The sequence below is a fragment of the Alligator mississippiensis genome, chromosome 2, assembly GCF_030867095.1.
Source record: "Alligator mississippiensis isolate rAllMis1 chromosome 2, rAllMis1, whole genome shotgun sequence".
NCBI lineage: Eukaryota > Metazoa > Chordata > Crocodylia > Alligatoridae > Alligator > Alligator mississippiensis.
The window spans coordinates 227,869,665-227,892,525 of NC_081825.1; the positions used below are offsets into that span (position 1 = coordinate 227,869,665).

General features: G+C 46.6%; 1 protein-coding gene and 1 long non-coding RNA gene across 7 annotated transcripts in view; both read left to right on the plus strand.

Annotated features, from left to right (window-relative positions):
- The window catches only part of DDB2 (damage specific DNA binding protein 2), a 29,384-nt gene that overhangs the window by 2,033 nt on the left and 4,490 nt on the right, over positions 1 to 22,861 (plus strand). Inside the window, exons 1-8 of one of the 6 annotated variants that reach the window (XM_019476775.2) lie at positions 2,663 to 2,815; positions 7,369 to 7,548; positions 10,458 to 10,588; positions 12,078 to 12,269; positions 13,187 to 13,332; positions 19,226 to 19,325; positions 20,578 to 20,755; positions 22,702 to 22,847. In XM_019476775.2, coding sequence (XP_019332320.1) covers positions 7,374 to 7,548; positions 10,458 to 10,588; positions 12,078 to 12,269; positions 13,187 to 13,332; positions 19,226 to 19,325; positions 20,578 to 20,755; positions 22,702 to 22,847 — 1,068 coding nt within the window. In that variant the 5' untranslated portion in view covers positions 2,663 to 2,815; positions 7,369 to 7,373. Of the gene's footprint in view, positions 1 to 2,662; positions 2,816 to 4,907; positions 5,114 to 5,401; positions 5,476 to 5,691; positions 5,797 to 7,368; positions 7,549 to 10,457; positions 10,589 to 12,077; positions 12,270 to 13,186; positions 13,333 to 19,225; positions 19,326 to 20,577; positions 20,756 to 22,701; positions 22,853 to 22,861 lie in introns of those variants that run through there. The other 5 variants (XM_059722830.1, XM_059722828.1, XM_019476773.2 and 2 more) reach the window with 5 other exon arrangements.
- On the plus strand, positions 13,339 to 18,549 carry LOC132248758 (uncharacterized). The gene is made up of 3 exons (XR_009460130.1): positions 13,339 to 14,834; positions 17,782 to 17,837; positions 18,517 to 18,549. It is a non-coding gene; the product is annotated as an uncharacterized LOC132248758 (long non-coding RNA).

A 22,861-nucleotide genomic window follows, 5' to 3' on the forward strand; every position in this document is an offset into this window, starting at 1 on the left:
TCATCGGATGTGTTTACACGTGCATTAAAACACACATGCATTAAAGCACCTTAAATCTAGTATACCTCCATGGTGAGGTACTAGGAAAAGGTGCATTAGCCTATTTTGATGCACATGAACTAAAGAGCACAGTTTTTGTAGTGATGCTTTAATGTGCATTAAAATAGGCTAATGCACATCTTGAAGTTTGCAGATGATACCAAGTTATGGGGCAAAGTTAACACGCCAGAGGGCAGGGAGCAGATGCAGGCTGACCTAGACAGGTTGGATCAATGGGCAGAATGAAATAGGATGCAGTTCAACTAAGATAAATGCAAGGTACTCTACCTAGGGAGGAGGAATCCCCAGCACACCTACAGGTTGCGGGATGACTTCCTCAGCAGCTCAGCAGCTGAGAGGGATCTTGGAGTCATAGTTGACTCCAAGATGAATATGAGTCGGCAGTGTAACAAGGCCAATCGCACCTTGTCGTGCATTAGCAGATGTATCAGATCAAGGGAGGTGATGCTCCCCTTCTATGCGGTACTGGTCAGGCCACAGTTGGAGTACTGTGTCCAGTTTTGGGCACCGCACTTCAAGAGGGACACAGAGAATCTGGAGAGGGTTCAGAGGAAGGCCCCTCGCATGATTAGTGGCCTTCGTGAAAGACCCTATGAGGGGCGGTTGTGGGATCTGGATCTCTTCAGCCTCCACAAGAGACATCTGAGGGAACCTTGGAACTAGGAACCTTGTAGCTGCCTATAAGTTTATCAACAGAGGACAATGGGGAATTGAAGATGCACAATTTACCAGAGCACCCCTAGGAGTAACTAGGAATAATGAATGCAAACTAGTGAAGAGAAGATTCAGGTTGGACATTAGGAAGACATTTTTTACAGTAAGGGTGGCCAGAATCTGGAATGGGCTTCCAAGAGAGGTGGTACTATCACCTAACTTGTAGGTCTTCAAGAGGAGGCTTGATAGACACCTGGCTGGGGTCATCTGACCTTGGTCCTCTTTCCTGCCAGGGGCAGGGGGTCAGACATGATGATCCTTTGTGGTCCCTTCTGAATCTATTAATTAAAGCACAAGTGTAGACCTGCCCGCTGTGTCTTCCCACCAAAGTTTCCATTTCTAAACCAGAGTTTGGCCATGATTCAGCATGAAGTTAAGGGAGTGAAAGGTCCATGCTGGGCCATTTTCCTGTCACTTGCTTCTAAATTATTAGAGGATCAAACACCAGGATCAGTTATGGACTCACAATGACATTTATTCAATCAAAGTAGAAAGGGAAGATTGAAACCCCCACAGAAGGCAGGCAGGAAGGAAAGATCACTCGTAGCACTGACAAATCCACTCCATGACTGTTGGGCCTGGTTATTCAGAGTGTATTCTGGGACCATTTGTTTTTTAATTGCTTCCAGTTCCTGGGGAGCAAAAGTGATGAAGCACCCAATGCCCTTCTGAGATCTGAAGCCTTACTCCAGAAAACATAAGCAGATGAGTGAGAGGAAAGACTAATCAGTGTGTTCATATTGTAATGAAGGCAAGAGGAAAGAAACTAGTAGACCTCTGTAACATAATGTGATGCTCCACCATAGTTCATGTCACTTTCAATACATTAGTTCAATTAACAATTCGAAGTGTGAAAAAGGAAAAATCTCAGCAGTCAGAGGCAGATATTGTGTATCCAGCAACTGCCCAAGACAAAGTTTCATACCATGTGTGAGGTTTAGTCTCCTGTTTCTGTCTCTGAGTCACTGATGTCATGCTATGTTCTCTCTAATGTGTCTTTCCTTTCCTCTGGGAGGAAGGTGTGGCTCATAAAGGACAGAGTGTCCAGGTAAAGAAGGAGATAAGTAGATAATGTTACCTTCTTTCTCTCAGGGCAGGGGCAGCTTGATGGGAAAGATCTTGGGATAGGAGGAGGTTCAGTTTTGCTAGGGTTACGCAGTTTTTTTCCCTAATGTTTTTGGTTTGTTGGAATTCTTAATTGCTTCCATGTCCTGGTGAGAATCAAGTTGCTCAGATGTTACACTCTTTAAAATTACAAGAATAAGTACAAACTAATATAGTCCAAGAAAGCAAAACCTTCCATTAGCAAAGATCCAGGCACTGTGAAGCAAAAGGCCCAATTACCTCTACATATACCACCAAATCAGGACCCTCCCTTATAATATTGCTACCCTCAAAGTACAGAAAGGGCTTCAGTCATGTTCCAGATACTTTAACCCTGTCCAAGCAGAATGAAGTGTTAGACATGTCTAAAATTGTGATTGCTACTGGGCCTGTGACTTGTTTGAATTTATACCATCACTGGGACCCAGTAATACAAGTAATAACATTATTATATTAAAATTATTCTTTCCTGTTGTCTTCTGACTGCATAAGGGTTTCTCAAAAGCTTTTATCTTTCAGGTCTGTTTCTTTCTGTGACTTGCACAACATCCAGCACAGTTGGCTCTTAACAAATTATGTAAGAATGGTAATTGCCAAGGTACCTGTTGAGTTTCCAAAGGGAAAATCAGGACAGTGTTAGTGTTTGATTTAAAAAAAAGCCCCTCATGTTTGTTTAAAGATTAATTAATCACTTCCACTCTAGTTAGGTGGAAAGTCCATAGGTTACTGTGCCTAATCTCTTCTGGGCCACTTTCCGGTTAACACCTCAGGAAGGTGAGCAGGATAGGAAAAGGGAGTTTCACATCTTAGCTGGAAACAACTTTCTGCAAAGTTAGCACAACAGGATCACAGTTTGTTCTTTACTTTGGGACTGTTTCATATTCCATTGAAGTCAATGGGAATTTTTCCATCTCATCCCTACCTTTTCAGTGGAAAGGTAAGAATCTATATTTTTTTAATTCTGAGGAAAACAGTAGAGGTTAAGATGGAAGTAATATAATCAGTACTTTTTGCTATCTATTATTTAACTTTACAGGTTCCTCTTTCCTTTGTAGTCTCTAGGAAACTGTGAATACTGCTGAACACACTTCCCTTTCCTGTATACAGTAAGAAGTCTTTTCCCCCCGTTAGGTTCCTGAGGGATCTAGTTTAACAGGTCCTCGGGATTTCATGAGTCTTGTATCCTGATGACAGATGCTAGTTTGAATGATTATGAATTGATTCAGCACTGAAAAGGATGCTGTGTTTTGGGTTTTTTTTTTGCAGAAGATGATTGAAAATTATGTGCAGAGGCTGACATATACAATAATGTAGTGGGAGCTAAGTGTTTTCCATGGGTGGGTATAGTTTTTCCCCACCTAATAAGTTGCTATATCCAATATGTTATGTTTGTCATATAGGGTGTAAGTGACTGATGCAACATTATTATATTCCAGTAGGAAGAAAAATATTTTTATCTATACATAGGTGTCCATTGCAGCAATAGTATCTTTTGAGAACTGCACACACAGATATCGTAGGATTTGTATGTATAAGCTGGTGGTAGGGATGACTATTCTGAATGGTTATAGGAGTAGCATGTTAAGGACCCACCAAGGTGCAGTGCAAAGTAGTGATAGCTTAGGTCTGTTTTATCCTCCATTGCTGCATGTTGTAAAGTACCAGTTATCAGTTCAGAGACCAGAGAATCCTAATGGTCTCTGAAGTGATCTTGCAACTTGAATTTGAGCTAGACTGCATCTTGTATTTCTTGAATTTGCTTTAGCTACATTCTAAATGCATGTTTTTCCTTGATCTCTAATATGCAGCTGCAACTTCTTGTGGATGTTTCTAACATTTTTCAATTTATGTAGTACAGTTCTTGGTTACTATAAAGCCCTTTTTGGACCTCACCAGACATCTATTATTAGTGTTGTTGTTGTTTAGGTTTAGGTGACACAAACTTCACAAATCAACAGGCTTAACAGGTCTGGATAAACATGGTTCCCTTGTAGTAGTGTGGCAGTTGACTCTGAATTAATATACCTTACTCCTTCCCTCCCTACTTCTGCCTGGCTTAGACCATAGTTTCTCAACTTGTGGTACACATACCCCTGGCAGTACACAAGACACAGGCAAGGGGTATGCAGGTACCCCAACACTATCTCTTTCTCACCTTCTTTTCCTCTCTCTCTCTCTCTCTTTCTTTCTCTCCCCATCTTCCTCTCTCTCTTGCCCCTTCCTGCTCTCAAAACTATGGCAAAAAAATTGGAATAAAAAAAATTGGAATAAACTCCCCAATAATAATTTGGCATGCCATGCTTTGTGCGGCACTGGGTTCAGCCTTCCTAGCTTTGGCCAACATCACCTCTAGCCCAGGTACATACTTGAGTTGTGCACCCCTGGTGTAAAAGGTGGCAACCCTACCCACACCAGATCAGACATCTGTCATATCATGGCCTTATATACACAGCCCTTCTTCCAACACGTTAGTCTGCAAATATAAAATCCCTGGGAAAATTGAGTGTTGGGGTACTCATTAAAATTTTCAGCAGTCAGGGGATACTTGCTACTTAAAAGGTTGAAAATCACTGGCTTAGACTACAAGCAGAGACTGTTTTTGAAAACAACCCTAGAAAGTAGTCTTGTGAGGGTCAGATAGCTCTGTGTGGGAACACTAACTGAAGCCCATACCGACATCACAAAATTATATCCTATGCACCCGTTTATCACTCAAACAAAAAATAAAACCGATAAACAAGGTTGTCTAGGAAACCTACATTTAAGAACCTGATAAATTGTTATCAAATGATATGTCAGAAGCTTTCTGTAAACTTCTGTGTGTGACCAAACTGGTCTTCACATATAGGCCTAGGACAGTGATTCTCAGTCAGGGTGCCACGTATCCTGGGGTGCCTTAGATCCTTTCAAGGGTGCCACGGGGCACCACACAACGTTAGTACTGTTAGATATGCAAACACGATCCACAAAATAAACCCAGAGATTTCAACTAGGAATCCGAAGTGTTAAAATCATTCTGCCCAGGTGTGGTCTTTGTTAGTTCTTTTCAATGGCAGAACAGCTCTCTCTCTCTTATTTTTCTGTAGTTATAAAAAACAAGGGAAAAATGGCCACTGGTATTTGCCAAGAGATGCCTTGAGGCTATCAGGGTTGAGAACCACCAGCTTAGAAAACATGTTTGATAACAGGCTGCTTTGCTGGCCTCCTTTTCCTGTCGAGATTTGGGGCTGTCCAGGTAAGCATTATTGTGGCAGGGACAAAACCTTGCTACTTTCTCTTTGATTTCTCTCCCTAACACAGCTGCCACGGGGGTGCTTGTCAGCGCAGCTGCCTCAGTGACGCTGCAGAGTTAAGACTTCACTTTTTAAGGGACGACTTCTTGTCTTCAGCAAGAGCCAGAGCCTTCCCATGCCTGGTCATGGTCCATCTTCACAGTCCTGCCAAGAGTCACACAGATGTTGGGCACTGCGCTCCCTGCTGAGGCGAGAGGGCTGGCGTAACCCCCCCTGGGCTTCCAGCTTGGCTGCTTAAATGAATCCTTGCTCACGTGAGCCCAAAGCAGTGGCCGCAGAGCTGGCTCGTGCATGACAGTCTTAGGTAGAGGTTTGGATGTACAGTTGGGATAGGGCTGAGCCTGCCTCAGGCACGGGGGGCTGGACGAGACGACCTGGAGGCCCCTTCCAGCCCGGCTTCTCCGTGACGAGGAAGGACGGGCCCTGGGCCGTGCAGGGGAGCCAGGAGGCCCTTCGCAGAGGGCGGCGCTGCAGCAGGCGGAGGCGTAGCCCGGCGCGTCGGGGCCTGTTTCCTGCGCAGCCTCACGCGGCAGCCCCGGCCCGCGGCTAGAGCGAGGCCGGGCGGGGAGGCGGGGAGGGCGCGCTGCAGCCGGGCGGGCGGGGAGCGGAGGCCGCGGGAGCCCAGGTGAGGGCCGCGGGGAGGGTGGTGCCGGGGCTCTGGCTGGTCGCGGCCCCCCGCCCGGGGCGCCAGGGCCCGGGGCAGGTGGATGCGGCGTAGCTGGGGCGCCGTCACTGCCTCCCGTGCGGTCCTCGGGCAGCGCCCCGGGGTGCCAGGGGTCCCTTTCCAGGCTGCGCCAGCGCCGTGCACCCCATAAGCCCAGAGACGCCCCTGGGGCCCGCAGCTCTGTCATGCTTCCGGCCTCCAAAAAAGCAAGTGAAAGCCAAGAGCTGGCACTTTTCAAGGGGGCCTCAAAGGTTTCGAGGCGCTGGCGCTGGGAAGCGTATGGGCAGGTGGGGCTGGGCCATCCCTTCCCTGGAGTTGATTTGGTGCCAACCAGACTGGCCCTCAGATGCCGGCACTGGAATAGCCTCCAGGGCTGTGGGTAGGGGTGGCCATCATAGAGGACAGTCTGGTTATCCTGTGTTCTCTGTTGGTACAAAACCAGATGCCTTTATGTCCTCTGTTTTTTCTCTTGAAGAGAAAAAGAGAGGGCATGAAGGCGTCCGGTTCCGTATCAATAGTGGACAGAGTAGCAGAAAGCCGGAACGTCCTCTGTGACGGCCACCCCAGCTGCGGGTGAGGATGGGCAGACGGCAGCAAGGCTGTGCAGGCGTGCTGGATAGGCTGGGTGCTGCCAGAGCTACGTCAAGCCCTGTCTGGGAAAGGTAGAGGGTGCGCCAAGCCAGTTCGGGGATGCTATATGAGGAAGCTTGCTTGTTGCCCACCTAACGCCATTTGGCGCTAGAGAGTTGTTGGTGACATTCATTCACAAATTAAAAATAAAACAGCCTGTTACAGTATCAGCTAGTTTCCATGGAGGGTACTTGAGATTTGCTGCTGACGTTTTCTGCTTCGTACGCTCCTATACTAGACCAAGGAGGAAGGCTGAGTAGGAGGCTCTCCACTTTGGACGGAAAGGATCACTTTGAAAACCTAGTTCAGAGCGTTACAACGTGGGGTCAAATTAATTCTGTCCCAACATCTCTTTGTAAATGATCCAGAAAAGCATGAAGTCTTCCAGTATTTGCTGTGTCACTACAGCATCTAGAAGCATGATCTAAGAGTCCAGGAGAGTTGATTGCATGTGTTCAGAAGCTATTTTTCAATGACAGTGCTTGATGAGGCCGTGTTCTAATTAAGCCACAAAAGCACTTGGCCTTTTCCCTAGCTGAGCCTGACCAGAGATATCATGAAGTAACAAGGGCTTCTGCAAAGACTAGTGTTGCATTTTAAAGTTGCACAAATGTGCTTCGTCCGGATTAGTAAATTTTAAACTCGGTTATTTTGTAAAAACAGATTTGCTAGAACAGATAACCCAGTGCTTTAAGAGCCACACATTTTCACAGAGGCACAAAGTGCAGTTTATTGAACCGTGTTTCCTCCTCACATCATTGGATGCAAAAAGCCAGCGCTGCAGTGATGAAGGGTAGCACAAGCATAGCCTCATAATCAGGGCACATTACACTGCAGTTCTCTTTTTTAGCCATAAGCAGTGACAATTACAGCTTCCTTACTTTGTTTGCTTTTTCTGCTCAGACAGAATGGTCCCTGCCAACCAGCCGAAGGAAAAGAAGCACATGAAGGCTCATGAGCATCAGCCAGAGGAAGAGGCAAAGTCAGCTGAGAAAAGGAAACGAGAATCTGGAGAACTAGAGAATGAGCCACAAGCAAAGAGACTGTTTGTGAGAAAAGCTATGAAACCCCCAGAGAATACAGGTATATCTCCCTTGGGCTCTCATTTTCTTTTTTGCCCACAAGGCCTAATTTGAACAAACTATCAGCCAAATCTTCAGATAGCTGGCATAGGAAGATATCAAGGAGCCAACAACTTGTTCAGACAGGAGCATTGGGATTGGCTTATGTTTCTACATGAGGGGTGGATAATATAAATATTTTTCCCCCAGTAATCTGTTTAGAGACTGCAGTGAGCTTGCACATATAGCATTTTCTTGAAAGTCACAGCTCATCACTATAAAATGGGGCTCAAGGAAGTTTACATAGATTTAGCTTTGTGAAATTTTTGAATGGCTGAATTTTTGCTTCCTTGTAGGCAGGCAATCCTGGTAATAGTTTTTTTTTCATGTTAATTCCTCACACTGTTTCATAACTGACAGGTTAGTAATACACACCATGCTATTTACACCAGCCTTTCCACCTGGATATCATGCTGCAGCCAACAGTAAGCTGTTTCATAGAGCTGGGTGCCAGTTCTAGCCAGGTGCTACATTTTTCTGCCGCTATTCTTTAAGGTCCTGTCCAGAGAAACAAGGGCTAATTCTTTTGTGTTGATATTCAGTGATCAGTCCCAGGAACCTTTGTAGACTTGCATTAAGGACTCTGTGTCTCTATACATTCAGGGCTGTCACTCTTAAGCTATATTTTGCTTATGGGATCTCCAGAGATATTTATTTTTCTAGAATGTTTGCAAGACATCCATTCTAGGAACTCAGAAATGATTGAAGAAGAACAGCTCCTTTAATATCTATTGGGTGGTACCCTGAGCAATACAATAGTGCTGGCAAGTGCTTTTCTGCTTTACCTATGCTTCATTTGCCCCAGTTTCTCTGGTGTATGAATAAAGCCTCTAGAGTATGCAGTAATACAAGCTGTGGAAACTAGAGGTAAATGTTCTGCTTAGTATGTTTGTGGGGTTTTATTATAGTTTAATTTTTTTTTAATAGGTTCAGGTCCAGTTTTCACTTTGGTTTCCAAAGGACTTAGGGGTGGGAAAATCTGACCAATCATCTTGTTATTTATAACTTTTTGAACAGATTTTTTGTCTGAATCTTTCCCTTTTGTATCCCAATGTGAAAGGCCAGGCTTAATTTTTGTACAGTTTGAATAAAATCCATTCAGTAATTTCTGATTTATACAATAATTGCCTTAGGGAGATATTTTTTTCCATTTTGAAGAAGAGCATGCACTTTTTTACATAGATGCTTAAAATACGTCAGTTTAAACATGTGATATTTTATATGTAACTTGTCTCCCTGGATAATCATGCCAAATAAATCATGCAACTTTTTCAGCATTATAAGCAATTAAATTAATGTTCTGTTCATGTGGTGAAGATTTAAATTTTAAGTTCTACAAACACCCTCCCCTGTGTGGCGGTGCTGATAGCTGAGTCAAGCCATTGCTATGCATTTTCTTGCTGGTTTAGCATCATAGCTACCAGGTTGCAGTTATGCAACCACATAATGCCAAAGGAGTCTTTGCAGCTGTCTGAGTCTCTTCCTGAGATCCCTGGTTAGGCTTAGCTGGAAGAACGCGAACAGTGTTTTGAAGGGCATGGAGCCTAATGAGATTCAGCCACTAAGCATATTGAGGTTCTTCAATCCATAAGAACTTTTGTAAAAAGTTTCCCTGTAGCTAAGCAGAGACTTCTGTCCTGGCCCTGCTTCAAGTTGTTTTAACTGCATTTCTGCTTAAAATGGGTAGTTGAGAATTGTTCTTGCTATGGGGGGCAGTGTTTGAGGAGTTGTCCTTCCTCTAAACTCAGACATGTCTAAAGAGCACATTAAAAACCCTTAATGACAGAACTGAAGTCTGGGACAAAAACTCCCTCAGTCCAAGAGGTGAAATCCTCAAGAAGTTATAAATCTTTGAAAATGGGGAGTTTGAATGGAGATGGTTTTTCATCCATAACAACAGCAGATGTGATGAACACAGTGTGTGTAATTTAATTTTCTTAATTTCTAGGCTTCAGTATTGCATTAAGAAGGTTTCTTCATTTTATATATAATGCTCCCTTTGTTTCTGACCTCCTTGTTTTTATTAAGAGGTATCCTTGTATGAAAGCAGAATTTATGGGTCTTAATAAATGCATTTGCTCTGCTACATCCTCATCTGGCATCTGGATTCCCTGGGATGTTATATTCCCAAGCTATGGGGGTGGTTTGGTCAGATGCATGAGGTTGAACAGATCCTGTTTTCCTGTAAACGTCCCTGATGATAAAACCTAGAACATGAACAAAACGCAAAGAGCACGTGGTGCAGCTCAGGAGAATTTTCCCCATACAGAAAGGTTTTCAGGCTTCTATGTGTGGGGAGCCAGCAGGTCTGTTATCAAAACCAAAGCTCGCAAGGCAGTACAAGTAGACAGAATGTTCTGATTTATGAGCTGGAATTGCAAGGGCATGCCTGGAAAATTCCATGGGAATTTTTAGGTGCAACTAAAAATTGAGTTGGTCTAATAAAAGATATCAGATTTACCCAAAGAACCTTGTCTGTCTAGGTGCAACTAATGTGTTTCTGTCCCCAGTCTGGTCCCAGGCCTGAATTCCCCTCTACTATGGGTTTAGATGCTTATCCCAAAGATTCCTTTCTCCTTTCTGTGTTATTACTCCACTCCAGGTCTTACTTTCCCAGTCCAGGTGTTCTTGCTATATCAGAGCAATGAACGTAGGATCTAACAGCTGAGGAAAGCATTGCCCATAAGCTGTCAAGCTGTGGATGTATGGTGCTCTGAAGCTGCAGGATGCTGCTCACGCTCACAGGAATCATTTGATGTCCTTTCTCTTATGGCCAGAGTTCAATTCTAGGTTCAGCAGCCCATGCACCCATTTCTCCAGTGTGGACATGCACTTACTATCAGTAAGTTTTGCTGTTTTGTGCTCTGGCAGGCTGGGCTAAAGGCGGCTCCACGATCAGAAACATGGGGGTGCTCTTCCATCAGCTGAAGCAGCACTACAGCATCATCCATTACATCTACCAGAACATGCTGGGTGGCTCTATCCGGCCACAACTCAGACAGGTGAGGGTTTCTTCTTCCCATCCCCCTGAATAGCTGAGCTCCCTACAGAGTTTATGTTAAAAAAAAAAAAAATATAAAAGCCTAACCTTTAAAACATATGGGTATATCAGACCCCCTTCCCCTTCTATCCAGGCTCATGGTTTCCAGGCCTGTCATGTAACTCAACTTTTACACTGGTTTGCTGATAAAGTCTGATGTATTCCTGCTTTTCCCCAGAGACCATGCCAAATAAAGCTGCTAAGATAATTTTCCTTGTTTGTTGATTCTGCCATTTCATTACCACTTTTGCTTCTCCCTAATTCTCTGCTTCCTTGCATTAAAATTAAACTGCTTGTTGTAGCATTTAAGACCCTGCACAATGCCTCTTTCCTTGTACCGATCTGACCTAGTCCCTTATCTCCTACCTCCTACCTGTGGTGCTCTGCTAACAGTGCCAGCCTCAATATCCACTTCTCTCGCAACCATTTCTACATGTTGTTCCCTGTGTCTCTGAGGCAAGTAATGCCCTTTCTAAAAGCAGTTTTGGAGGCCCAATTCTGCCCTTGTTCAATCTTTATTTAAGGATTAACTTTATCATGACCACAAGGTGTGAATCAACTAAGACAGTTTAATTTTCTATGTTTAGGTAGTTTTAAGTATTTTTCATTAAAAATAGTTTAATCTGTGTCTACCTGATTTGTCACTTTCTGCCTTTTCTCACCCACTCTTTTGTTATCCTTTTGTTCTGCTGTGTCATTTAGAACAAGGTCCTTTTTCCAAAGTTTAATGTATTTAGGTCTTTAGATAATGCTTAACACTTCAGGTGCTCAGTGAATAAATCCTGGAAGAATGTGTGGATGCTGGGATTTTCTTCTTATAGGGAAAGCTTATTAATGTCATATTAATGTGATGATAGATTCATAGGGTAGGAACAGACCTGAAGGGTCATCTTGTCCAGTTTCCATGATTCTAGTAAACATTGCTTCTTCCCTAGTCCAAGGACTCTGCTCCTTTTACAGTGTTTAGAGAGTGATTTCTCACCACTTTTGTCATCAGCTGTGTGAGTAGTTGCAGTTGGAATACTTTTGTTTTGTGAAGGGTCTGTCTCCCCACAGGTTTTGTGCTCCCACCTACTGATCATGTAACTCTGAAGATGGAAATAGTGTCTTTGTAGGAGGCCACTACCCTGGGGGTAACTATTCACACTGTACAGATCAAGAATGGAATCTGGACCTGCCTTTTGCTACCAGATTGATTTACATTTATTCTGCAAGATGGGGCACACAGTGAGTCTGCTGGTTTGCCCACTCAGCTGTGAACTTTGGTGTGTTTGAAAGCAAGCAGAGTGCTCATTTTCTCCTTGGCGTTACTGGAGATCAGTTTTACTGTGCCAGTTCCCTAAGAAGAATGTGTTATTGGCAGTGTGTACAAGGTCTGTTGGTGCCTTTTAAATAGGTTCTGATATTTCAGGCTCTTTAAAGACCCCAGTCTCTTATTGTCTTTGAAACAGTGTCTCCAGCTGCCCTTCCTGCGTTCTCTCGCCTCATACCGCCCCTTCCGAACAGCAAGCCCCTTTGACAGGAGAGTGACATGTCTGGAATGGCATCCAACGCACCCCAGTACTGTGGCTGTGGGCTCCAAAGGTGGAGATATCATTCTTTGGGACTACGAAGTACTTAACAAAACCTGCTTCATAAAGGGGGTAAGTCACTTGGTGTGTGGGATGGGCATGGGGGTAGCCTGGAATAGCCCTGAGTGCTGCAGGTCAGATTGAGGTGCACTGTTTGAATTACCCAGACCAAGACTGAATGGGTGTGTGTACTGCAGAACTGGACTGAGATGCTACCTCAGAACTGTGTGAGGCCCAGGACTGGGTTAGCACGGGGAGGCTGCAGGTCAGACGGGGGTGTGTAGAGTTGGTGGAGAAGTTTCCCCACACTCTGTGGTTGAGGGGTGGGAGGATGAATCTCACAGTGGTAAGACATGAGTGAAATAAACAAGAATGTCTTTCTAAGAAATAAATTCTTAAGAAGGATGCAGTGGGGGCTTATTGATTTTAGACTTGAACTTTCTCCTCTTCACCTTTTAGTCTGTGTCAGGTGAGGAAATACCTTGTTGAGTAGGTAAAAGGAGAGTCCATTCATCTGAAGTGAGAGAGTGAAGAGCAATGAATGAGGCCTTGTGGCTCTGAGGGTTTTGCATGCCCATCATCCCATTCCCTGGACCTGCCAATTCCTGGTCCTATGAGGGTTCAAATTTGTATTGTTGGCTCATTTCCTCTTCAGGTTAATAAATGGATAGGGGGTTGGGAGAAGAGGATTTTGCTGTAAAGATCCCCAAGTCTCCTTCCTGGTTGCCTTGTGCTCCTTTGGGGAAAGTATGGTGACTGCCATTCAGAGATCATGTTACCCTAGAACTGGAGGAGTTGCAGTCCTCTCCCCAGTTAGTTCATCAGCTCAGCCAGCCATTTGGCTTGTAAGGATGACACTTGCCTTCCTTTCTCAAGGGGTCATGGCTTGTGTCATAGTCAGTGGTGAGGACAAAGTGGTGAATGTGAAGTGGAAGAAGGGACTTTCCTCCTTCCCCATCACTCACTTGTGTTCATCCCCTTCATTGTAGATGGGAGCTGGAGGGGCCATCACAGGAATGAAGTTTAACCCTTTTAACCCTAGTCAGCTGTACACATCGTCAATTGCCGGCACTACCACCCTGCAGGATTTTAATGGCAGTACGCTCCGGGTCTTCACCAGCACCGAGGACTGGGAGTAAGAAACATGGCAATTTTCTGGGCCTCTGCATCCTGCTGGTAGGGTAGCACAGAGAGGGAGCTTTATTTGTCTCTGGAACATGAGAGCTAGGCTCTGCTCTTCCCTACATCCGCCTCTTTTGTTGAATTCTGGAGTCTGTCTGTTTTGGGAGCTTCTTTCCTCTTGTTTTCCCTGTGCGGGTGTAGGGGAAAGGGATCGAATACTGACTTCTCTTTTTCCCCATCCAGGTGAAGGAGTGATCTTTCACACTTGCTTTTTCCTGTTCTTCTGGGGGTACCAGTGGAACTCTTCAGGCTTATATCTTTACACCTACCATATTCTGTGCAGCAGGCACATAGAATTGGAAGGTGTCACAGGGTCACCAAGTCCAGATCCCTGTGTTTCCAAAAGGATGCACAGGAATATCAACTCTGACATCACCCTCGCCCTGGTGACCTGACCTCTCTGAAGAGTCCTCTGAGGAGTTCCTTTAATATTACTGCAAACCCTGTTGGCTTGGGAAGTTAGACATTACTAGAAATGGGCCCAGTGTCAGCACACCCATCCCCTTTTACCCTCTCTGTTTTCTTTCCCTACCTACTTCCTTCCAGTAGCATGTGACCCAGCCAGTTCTCAAAGTGGCTATTCCAGCTGCAGCCCTCCTTAGGGAAGGGTGTGGGGCTGCACTGCAGAGGTCCACTGACACTTCTCCATGCTGGAGCCCAGATTCAGTGCGCAGCTGCCTCTCTCTGTGGATTTGATGGACATGACATGGGCCTTTTATCCCACTATCAAATCTGTTGTGGATCAAGGTGATGATGACTGGGTCTGAAGGGGATGCTTCTTCCAGGTGTTATTACTCTGAGGCAAACTGGGGCCTGTTGAGGGCTTCTTCACTAGTTTCTTGAAAGTTAGTATTGAAGCGCAGTACTTGGTACAAAGTGGCTTTGTGAGAAGCTGATGAACCACAGTGGAGTCCCAAGGGGTTTGTATCTCCCAGTTAGCACCTTTCGCTTTTCTCTTTTCCTCTGTTTTGTGTGTAGGGATTAAACCTGTTGGCTCAATAGAGAAGGGCTGGGGGGTGGTGCGTTCTGGAGGACAATTTCAGTTCCATGCAGTTAGTAGTAGGGGTTTCTCCCTGCAAAGCTGTCATCATCCCTGCTGCTGACACCTTGGGAAAGACCAGCCATGATGCACTAGACACAGCTGCAAGGGGTGTTAAGGCAAAGACAGTGAAGGAAAAGCCTGGTGCACAGCCGCTGTGGGGTGTCTTCTGGTTCTGCATGGAATATTTCTTGTGATCCTGACCTCCTAGGTATAGGTGAGTCCTAAGTGTAGTTATCAAAGCTATGCCTTGTGATTGGAGGTAGGAGAAGCAGCGCTACTGAAAGGAATAGGCCTTGTTTGGGAAGATGGCTATGTTGATTTTGCAGGTCCAGAGTGTGTATACTCTCAGATCAGGACCAGGCTATATAGATCTTCAGTGCTGCACCTGTTGGAAAACAAACTCCATGAAATTGGTATGTTTCACTTAAGGAGCAGAGAGCTCTGTTCCAGATGATCAATCTTTTACTGTGATCCTCCCTTCTCCAGGAATCTTTGTGCCCCTTGTTTTGTCTATGTGTTCCAGAAGGAGCCAGGAAACTCTCTTGGAAGCATTAAGTTTGGGCCCTTTGAGGTAGTAAAGCTTTATGTGGTATCAGAGGATAACACCTTAAGTCTGCAAGACAAGGAAGGCAGAATGGCACAGGGGATCTCCTGTGCCCTGGGTTGTGGTCATGAGTACCATGACATTTGGTGAGAAGGGCTGGGTTGTCCCTCAGTTCCTTTGTATTGATACTGCAGTCCCTCTCTTGCTCTTTGAGAGCCTGGATATACATATACTGGGGGATGGGGAGTGATTGATTAGGCTGCAGTACTGCAGAAAAGGACTTGGGGGGTTGCAGTAGACCAGAAGCTGAATATGAGTCAACAGTGTGCTCTTTTTTTAAAAAAAGCCAGCATCCTGGGTTGTATTAGCAGGAGTGTCACTTGCAAATCAAGGACTGTGATTCTCCCACTCTGTTCAGCACTGGTGAGGCCTCACCAGTGGAATATGGTGTCTAGTTTTGAGCCCCACACTTCAAGAAGGATGTGGACAGATTGGAAAGAGTTCAGTGCAGAGCAACAAAAATGTTTAGGGGCCTGGGAAGCAAGACGTATAAGGAAAGGCTAAAAGAGTTCAGGTTGTTTAGTTTGGAGAAGAGAAGACTGAGAGGGGATTTTATAAGTCTTCAAATCCTTGATGGGTGATTATAGAGAGGATGGAGATGGGCTTTTCTCTGTAGCCGTAGGATTAGGATTTGGAGTGCTGGCCTTGGCTGCAGCATAGATTGAAGATTAGGAGGAACTTTCCGACTATGAGGGCAGTCAAACTTTGGAACTGGCTACCTAGAAGAGCTGTGGAATCTTCACCCCTGGAGATTTTCAAGAGCAGGTTGGACAGATACTTGACTGGGATGGTTTAGTCAGGGATGATCATACCTTGAGCACGGGCTCAACTACATGACCTTTTGAGATCCCTTCCAGCCCTGCTTTCCTATGCTTCTATGATGCAAAAAAAAGAGTTAAGTTACCAGTTGTTCTCAACCTTTTTGGACTCAAAAAGGTCTGAAATGGTGTAACAGGCATCCCTTGTTACACTCAAGACATCCCTCAGAAAATGTCAGCTTAGTTTTCACTCTTTTTGACTGCAGAAAAAGAGAAGTCTTTCTGTTGCAAATAACTCAGAAAGATCACAACAGGGCAAGATGTCTAGTATAAGCATCTTCTGCAGGTGAAGTTTTGAAAACTAGTTGTCAGATGCTAAAGAATTCACTCATATTCCTAACCAGTATAGCTTGAGTTCAGGAACCAGGCCCCCAGGCATCTGTCTAATAAGACTGTGTTCAGTTCCTGGAGTGCTAAAATGGAAGCAAATTAAGATGGAAAGTTTTCAGCCCAGAATCTCTGCAGCTCCTTTACCCCTTTGTGGGGGAATCTCATTTTAAACCATTTCTGCACATGATAAATGCCCTATATATAGTCCTGATCTTTCCCAAGCTGTGTCTATATGCAGGTGCCAAGTGACCATATAGTTTCAGCTACATCCCACTACCACAGCACATTACCCATCCTCTTAAGGTTACTTGGCAGAAATGGTACACATAGTTTCATAGTATCTAGGGCCAGGAGGGACCTGAACAGATCATCTAGCCTGACCCCCTGCCACAGGCAGGAATGAATGCTGGGTTCACAAGACCCCAGACAGGTGATCGTCCAACCTCCTCTTGAATTTCCCCAAGGTAGGGGCGAGGACCACTTCCCTGGGAAGTTGGGTCCAGATTGTAGCCACCCTAACTAAAATATTGCCTTCTGATCTCTAACCTAAACCTATTCTCCATCAGCTTATTACCATTGTTCCTCATCACCCCAGGTGGTTCTGGGGAGAAAAGGGCTCTACCTATTTGTTGTTGATTTCCCCTGATGAATTTGTAGGCAGCCACCAGGTTCCCCCTCAGCCTCCTCTTGCTAAGGCTGAACAGGTTCAGGTCCCTCAGTCTCTCCTCATAGGGCCTGTCTTGCTGCCCTCTCACCAAGCAGGTGGCCCTCCTCTGAACCCTTTCCAGGCTGGCCACATCCCTTTTGAAGTGCGGCGCCCAGTACTGGATGCAGTACTCCAACTGCGGCCTAACCAAAGTCGCATTGAGGGGGAGTATCACCTCCCTGGACTGGCTTGAGATGCATCTTTGGATGCATGACAAGGTACGGCTGGCCTTGCTGGCTGCGGTCTGGCATTGGCGGCTCATGTTCACCTTGGAGTCAATAATGACTCCAAGATCCTGTTCCGCCTCCGTGCTTTCAAGAGGGGAACTCCCCAGCCTGTATGTATGCTGTGGACTCCTTCTCCCAAGGTGCAGCATCCTGCATTTATCTATGTTGAACCCCATCCTCTTCTCATCTGCCCACTTTTGTAGTCTGTCTAAATCTATTTGCAGCCTCTCTCTCTCCCTTCAAGTGTGTCTACCTCGCCCCACATCTTAGTGTCATCAGCAAACTTGGACAGTGTGCTTTCCACCCCCTCGTCCAAGTCGCTGATGAAGATGTTAAACAGTGCGGGCCTGACCAAGCCCTGGGGTACCCCACTGCTCGCATCTCACCAGGTTGAGTACAACCCGTCCACCACTACTCTCTGGATGCGCCCCATCAGCCAATTTTTAACCCATCCAACTGAGTAGGCATCAATGCCGCAGTCACTTAATTTATTGATGTGGATGAGGTGAGAGACAGTGTCAAAGGCCTTTTTAAAGTCTAGAAGGACTACGTCCACAGCAACACCATCATCCAAGGATTTAGTTACTTGGTCATAAAAGGCAATCAGGTTGGTCAGGCAGGACCTGCCTTTGGTGAACCCATGCTGATTGCCCCTGACCATGATCTCCCCTGCAGGTCCCCCACAGACGTCCTCCTTGATGATTCTCTCCAAGATCTTCCCGAGCCCTGAGGTGAGGCTTACAGGCCTATAGTTACTTGGGTCCTCCTTCCTCCCTTTCTTGAAAATTGGGACCACATTAGCCAGTTTCCAATCCCCCGGCACCTGGCCAGATGACCATGAATGCTCATACAGCCGGGCCAAGGGCTCTGCGATGACCCCTGCCAGCTCCCTCAACACCCTTGGGTGGAGGGCATCTGGACCTGCAGATTTAAAAATGTCTAGCCCTTCTAGAAGATCCCTAATTACGTCTGCACTGACTGAAGGCCTGACAGAGCTATCCCCAAGATTGTCCCAACCTCTGGTAGGTGGGATGTCCTGGTCCCTGTTCAAGAAAACAGAGGCAAAGAAACTGTTAAAAATATCAGCTTTCCTGTCCGGCATAGCCACAAGATTACCGTTTGTGTCTTGCAGGGACCATACATTGCCTGGTGCCCTCTTCTTGTTCCCAATGTACTTGAAAAAGGACTTTTTGTTGTCCTTCATCCTGGACGCTAGCCTGAGTTCCATCTCTGCCTTGGCCTTCCTAATAGCCCTCCTACACTCACGGGCCGAGGAGGAGTACTTCTTCTTGGTGTTAGATCCTCCCTTCCACTGGTTGCGCACCCCACTTCTAGTCCTTAGGCATTGCTGAATGCCCTTGCTGAGCCATGGGGGTTTCTGAGCACTCTTACCCCACTTGCTTTTCTCAGGGACTGTTATCCTTTGGGCCTGGAGGATCGCCCCCTTAAGGTACGACCATCCCTCGTGGACTCCCATCTCCTCTACCTTCTGAGCCCTCAGTGCCACTAGTCTCCTAAGCTTGTTGAAGTTGGTCCTTCTGAAGTCAAGGGCTTTAACCTTGGTGTTAGCCCTTGATACCCTGTGTTGGATAGTGAAATCCAGCAGGTGATGATCGCTGTTGCCCAGGTGGTCAAGGACCTGCAGTCCCCTCACCAGGTCATCCCCTGTGGCCAGGACCAGGTCCAGCAAGGTGTTACCCCTAGTGGGGCTGTGCACCACCCATGGCAATAACATCCCTTGACTTAACCGCCTCCATAAGCTGACTGGAGAAGTCCTGGTCCAGCTCTTCCCCCCTGGTTGGTGATCTGTAGTAGACACCCACCGTAAGGTCCCTTTCACCACGCCTCCATTGTAGTTTGACCCGTAGTGTCTCTGCCCGACCCTCCTCTAACCCGAAGCTAATCCTTGATGATGTGAGGTGTTCTTTGACATAGAGTGCAACTCCCCCACCTTTCCTCTGTCACCAAGTTGATGATGCCTTGGTGGACTTTCCCTGGCCCAGTGGTTCAATCTTTTGCAACCTCACTCTACAGAGAGTCAGGGAGGGTGTAAACTGGGGGACCCCTCACCTTCCCTGACTGCAGGGGACAGCACTGACCTTTCTGCTTTTCCTTCTAGTTTCTGGTATTGCAGTGTTGATGTGTCTGCAAGCTGCCGGACTGTGGTGACAGGTGATAACGTGGGTAATGTGGTCCTGCTCAGCACTGGTGGTGATGAGGTTTGTATGACTCTCTGCATTTTCCCTTTTCTGGAGACACTGATGGTTTATATATTCTTTGTGCAAAAAATAAACAGTCCTTGCTGCAAGATGCAGGGAAGGGGAGGGAGCAAGAAGGACCCTGCGCTTCAGGGCATTTGTTTCCATCTGCTGTGCTGCCTCTCCCTGCTCCCAAGATGAGGAGTTCACTGGAAATCTCCCAAACAATGATTCTAAATTAGGGACTACATGGTGAGGTTCCCTCCACCCTGAGTGTTTGGCTATTGGTAAGAACAGTTTTAGGGGCATTCTGTAGACAAAAGGCCTCTGGCAATGGAGTACACACGGCAGAAAGTTCCCTGGGGAATTGTAGTGGAATGGAGCCAGTTAGAGCAGGATCCAGCCTTGGAATTCCCAGTTCCAAGGTTCAACTTGGCAAAGGTCAGGAGGACAGGAACTGCACTGTCTTCCTTCTGCCCCAGCAAGCAGACTGCCACTGCCAGGACCTGAAACTGGAAAGCTGCTTAGAGCCCAGCCTGGGAATTTCTCTAAGAGTGGGCCCTGCCTGCAAGACTACCTTTTTGCTGTTACTGCATAATGACTCATTACTCATCACTGCTCCAGCTTGCAGGGGTGACAGGTCTGGGCCTAGGCCACCCCAAGAGCTATAGGCACTGTGGCTGTCAGTCAGTGGACAGTGTCACCAGATAAGGCACTGGCTTTGCATACTATCAGGGTAACTCAGATTAATCCAATGGGTAGAATACTCACTTGGGTAGAGGGAAGACCCAGGTTCAAGTCTAGGCGTGGACTTATACCGCAGTCATGTCTTAGTGGGGGTCTTCAAGAAGAGACTGGATGAGCACCTGGCTGGGGTCACATGACCCCAGCACTTTTTCCTGCCACTGGCAGGGGGATTGGACTTGATGATCCATTGAGGTCCCTTCTGACCCTAGCATCTATGAATCTATAAAGTCAGACCCACTGTGGTAGCTTGCATATTTTTTCTCCTTTCCTGAATATAGAAGGTCAGCTCATTCCTGTGGGATTTGTAGTGCTAGCCAGCACTGCCCCTCGCCCCCAGCCTCTAGAACCTCTTGAATTAACAGCATTGCCCTGTATCCAGGGAGATGAGTGCTCCACTCTCCAATGTCTAGATCCCTTAGACTATCTGTACCAAAGCAGTGCTGAATGGCTCTTGTTCTGGCAGGCATTGTGTCTACCTGCTCTGTATTTCCTACGTGCATCTCATATTCTGTTTCCTCCACTGCAGATTTGGAAGCTGAAATTACACAAGAAGAAAGTAACTCATGTGGAGTTTAACTCTCGCTGCGATTGGCTCTTAGCCACAGCCTCTGTGGACCAGACAGTCAAAATCTGGGACCTCAGGAACATCAAAGACAAGACAAGTTTCCTTCACATGCTTCCTCATGACAAACCTGTCAATGCTGGTAGGTCAGTGAGGTAGGGCTCTCTGCTCTGTGTGACTTTCTGATCTGCCTGTCTAGTCTGTGTATCTGTCTGTCTTAGTCTTTTTTTTGCCCTGGTTCCATATCTCTTGCCTTTGGGGCCACACTTTCCCTACCACAGGTATGTATGTATCAGTCTGCTGTTTCAGCCATCTTCTTCTATGTGTGAGCTGAAAAATTAAGTTTGCATCAAAATTGTTTTATCTTACCATGTTCAGATAAGAAAGAACCCCCATTTACTGGGCCAGACCATAGGTCCATGTTGTACAGTAACCTGTGTCACAGAGTGACAGAGAGTAGATGCTGAAAGAGAGAGTGAACAGGGTATGACCAGGGTTTTTTCTACTGTTTCTCTCCCACTTGCAACCTCCAGCATTTAAGGTCTAAATTTCATGATATCTAGATATTATGTAATTTTAAAATTTTTAGGCATTGATAAAAGTCTTGTAGGAAAGTGTTGGTGCCACTTCAGTCTTATTGATTTCTGGCTAAACCATCCTGAACAATTGACACCAGTAGATATGCTGTTCTTCTGTTTAAGAAGATAATTGTCCTCTGACATTCTTGCAGTGCTGCCTCTGAGTGTTTACTGTGAAAATACTGAAGGTTTCTGAAGTTGGGGAATGGAATTCATTTTGGGTAGTCGAGATGTTCCTCATCTTCTGGTGCTGAAGTTCCAATGCTGGAAGCAGGGTCTGGGAATCAAGATTCCTCTAGTTCTGTCCCTAGAATTGGAAGGGAATGTGGTGTAGCTGGGCAGGGAAGTAAGAACAGTCAGGTTGTTTCTAGCTCTTCCAGTGACTTGGCCTGTGACCTTGGGCCAGCTTGTTTCCTGCTCAGTGTCTGTTTCTTCAGCTATAAAATGATAATGATACTTCCATAGGCAGTGGAAAGGAGGGGGTAATGGGGCTTAGTTCCCACAAATGCAGGGCAGTGGTAGGGCTACCAGGCAGCTGCAGGCTCCCGGTGGCTGCAGCAGGGGTGGGGAGGGAGTGAGGCTGGGGCGGGCACTGTGCAGCTAGTGGGGCTTGGGACTGAGCTGCAAGCGGCTCGTTCAGGGGGCACAGCTCCTGCTGCTACACACACCCCAGGAGGCACGGGGGGCATGTGCCCCCAGATCTGCATGGGGCAGCTTGGGCTCCCGCTCGCTGTGAGCTGAGGCCGGGGTTGTGCCAGGCTCTACCAGGTGGGGGGAGGAGGGGAGGCGCAGGGGTTGGGCTGGCTGCATTTGGGGTGGGTGGTGGCAGCCCTGGGAGAGAGGCTGTGGGGGGGAAGACGGGGCTGCAGCCACCCCAAAATTCGCTTTAGCCCCCGCTCCCAGCTCTGCTGCCTGCCCCAAGTGCAGCCTGGCCCAAGCCCTTCGCTGGGAAGAGCCTGGCACAGCCACAGCCCCATCCCATGCAGCGGCTGCCTGCCCTCGCCCTGCATGCAAATCTGGGGCACACTCCTCCCGTGCCTCCTGGAGTGCATGCAGTGGCAGGAGTCGTCACCCCCTCCAGGCGCCCCCTGCCCCAGACAAACCACTCACTACAGCTCCGTCCCGTGCCCTGCCCCAGCTGCGCAGGTCGGGGCCTCGATCTGCTCCCCCCACAGCCCTTTCCTCTCCCCACACCCCTTCCTCCACAAAACTTACCTGCAGGGGGGGCATGCGCAGATGCATGCATGCTCAGCCCCCCAAAATAATTTTTCTCCCTCTGCCTATGAATACTTCCCTGACATGCCCGCACTGTAACTTTCAGTTTTTGAACTTCTTGAGTTGAAAAGTACTTGACAAAGGCAGAGCCTTTTCTGTTGGGTGCACATGTCCTTTTTAATAACTATTTAAGACATTTTTACAAGTTTCCCAATTAGTCCTCTTGGCTTTTAAATCTCCTTTCTCTTTACCTGTGGGATTGTGATCTCTCATCTGTCTTGTTGCCCTTTCCCAGCTTACTTCAGCCCAACAGATGGTGCAAAGCTCTTGAGCACAGACCAACACAGTGAAATCAGAGTTTATTCCTCTTCAGATTGGAGCAAACCACAGCACCTGATCCCACATCCACATCGGCAGTTCCAGCACCTCACACCAATCAAGGTAAGGTAAGCAAG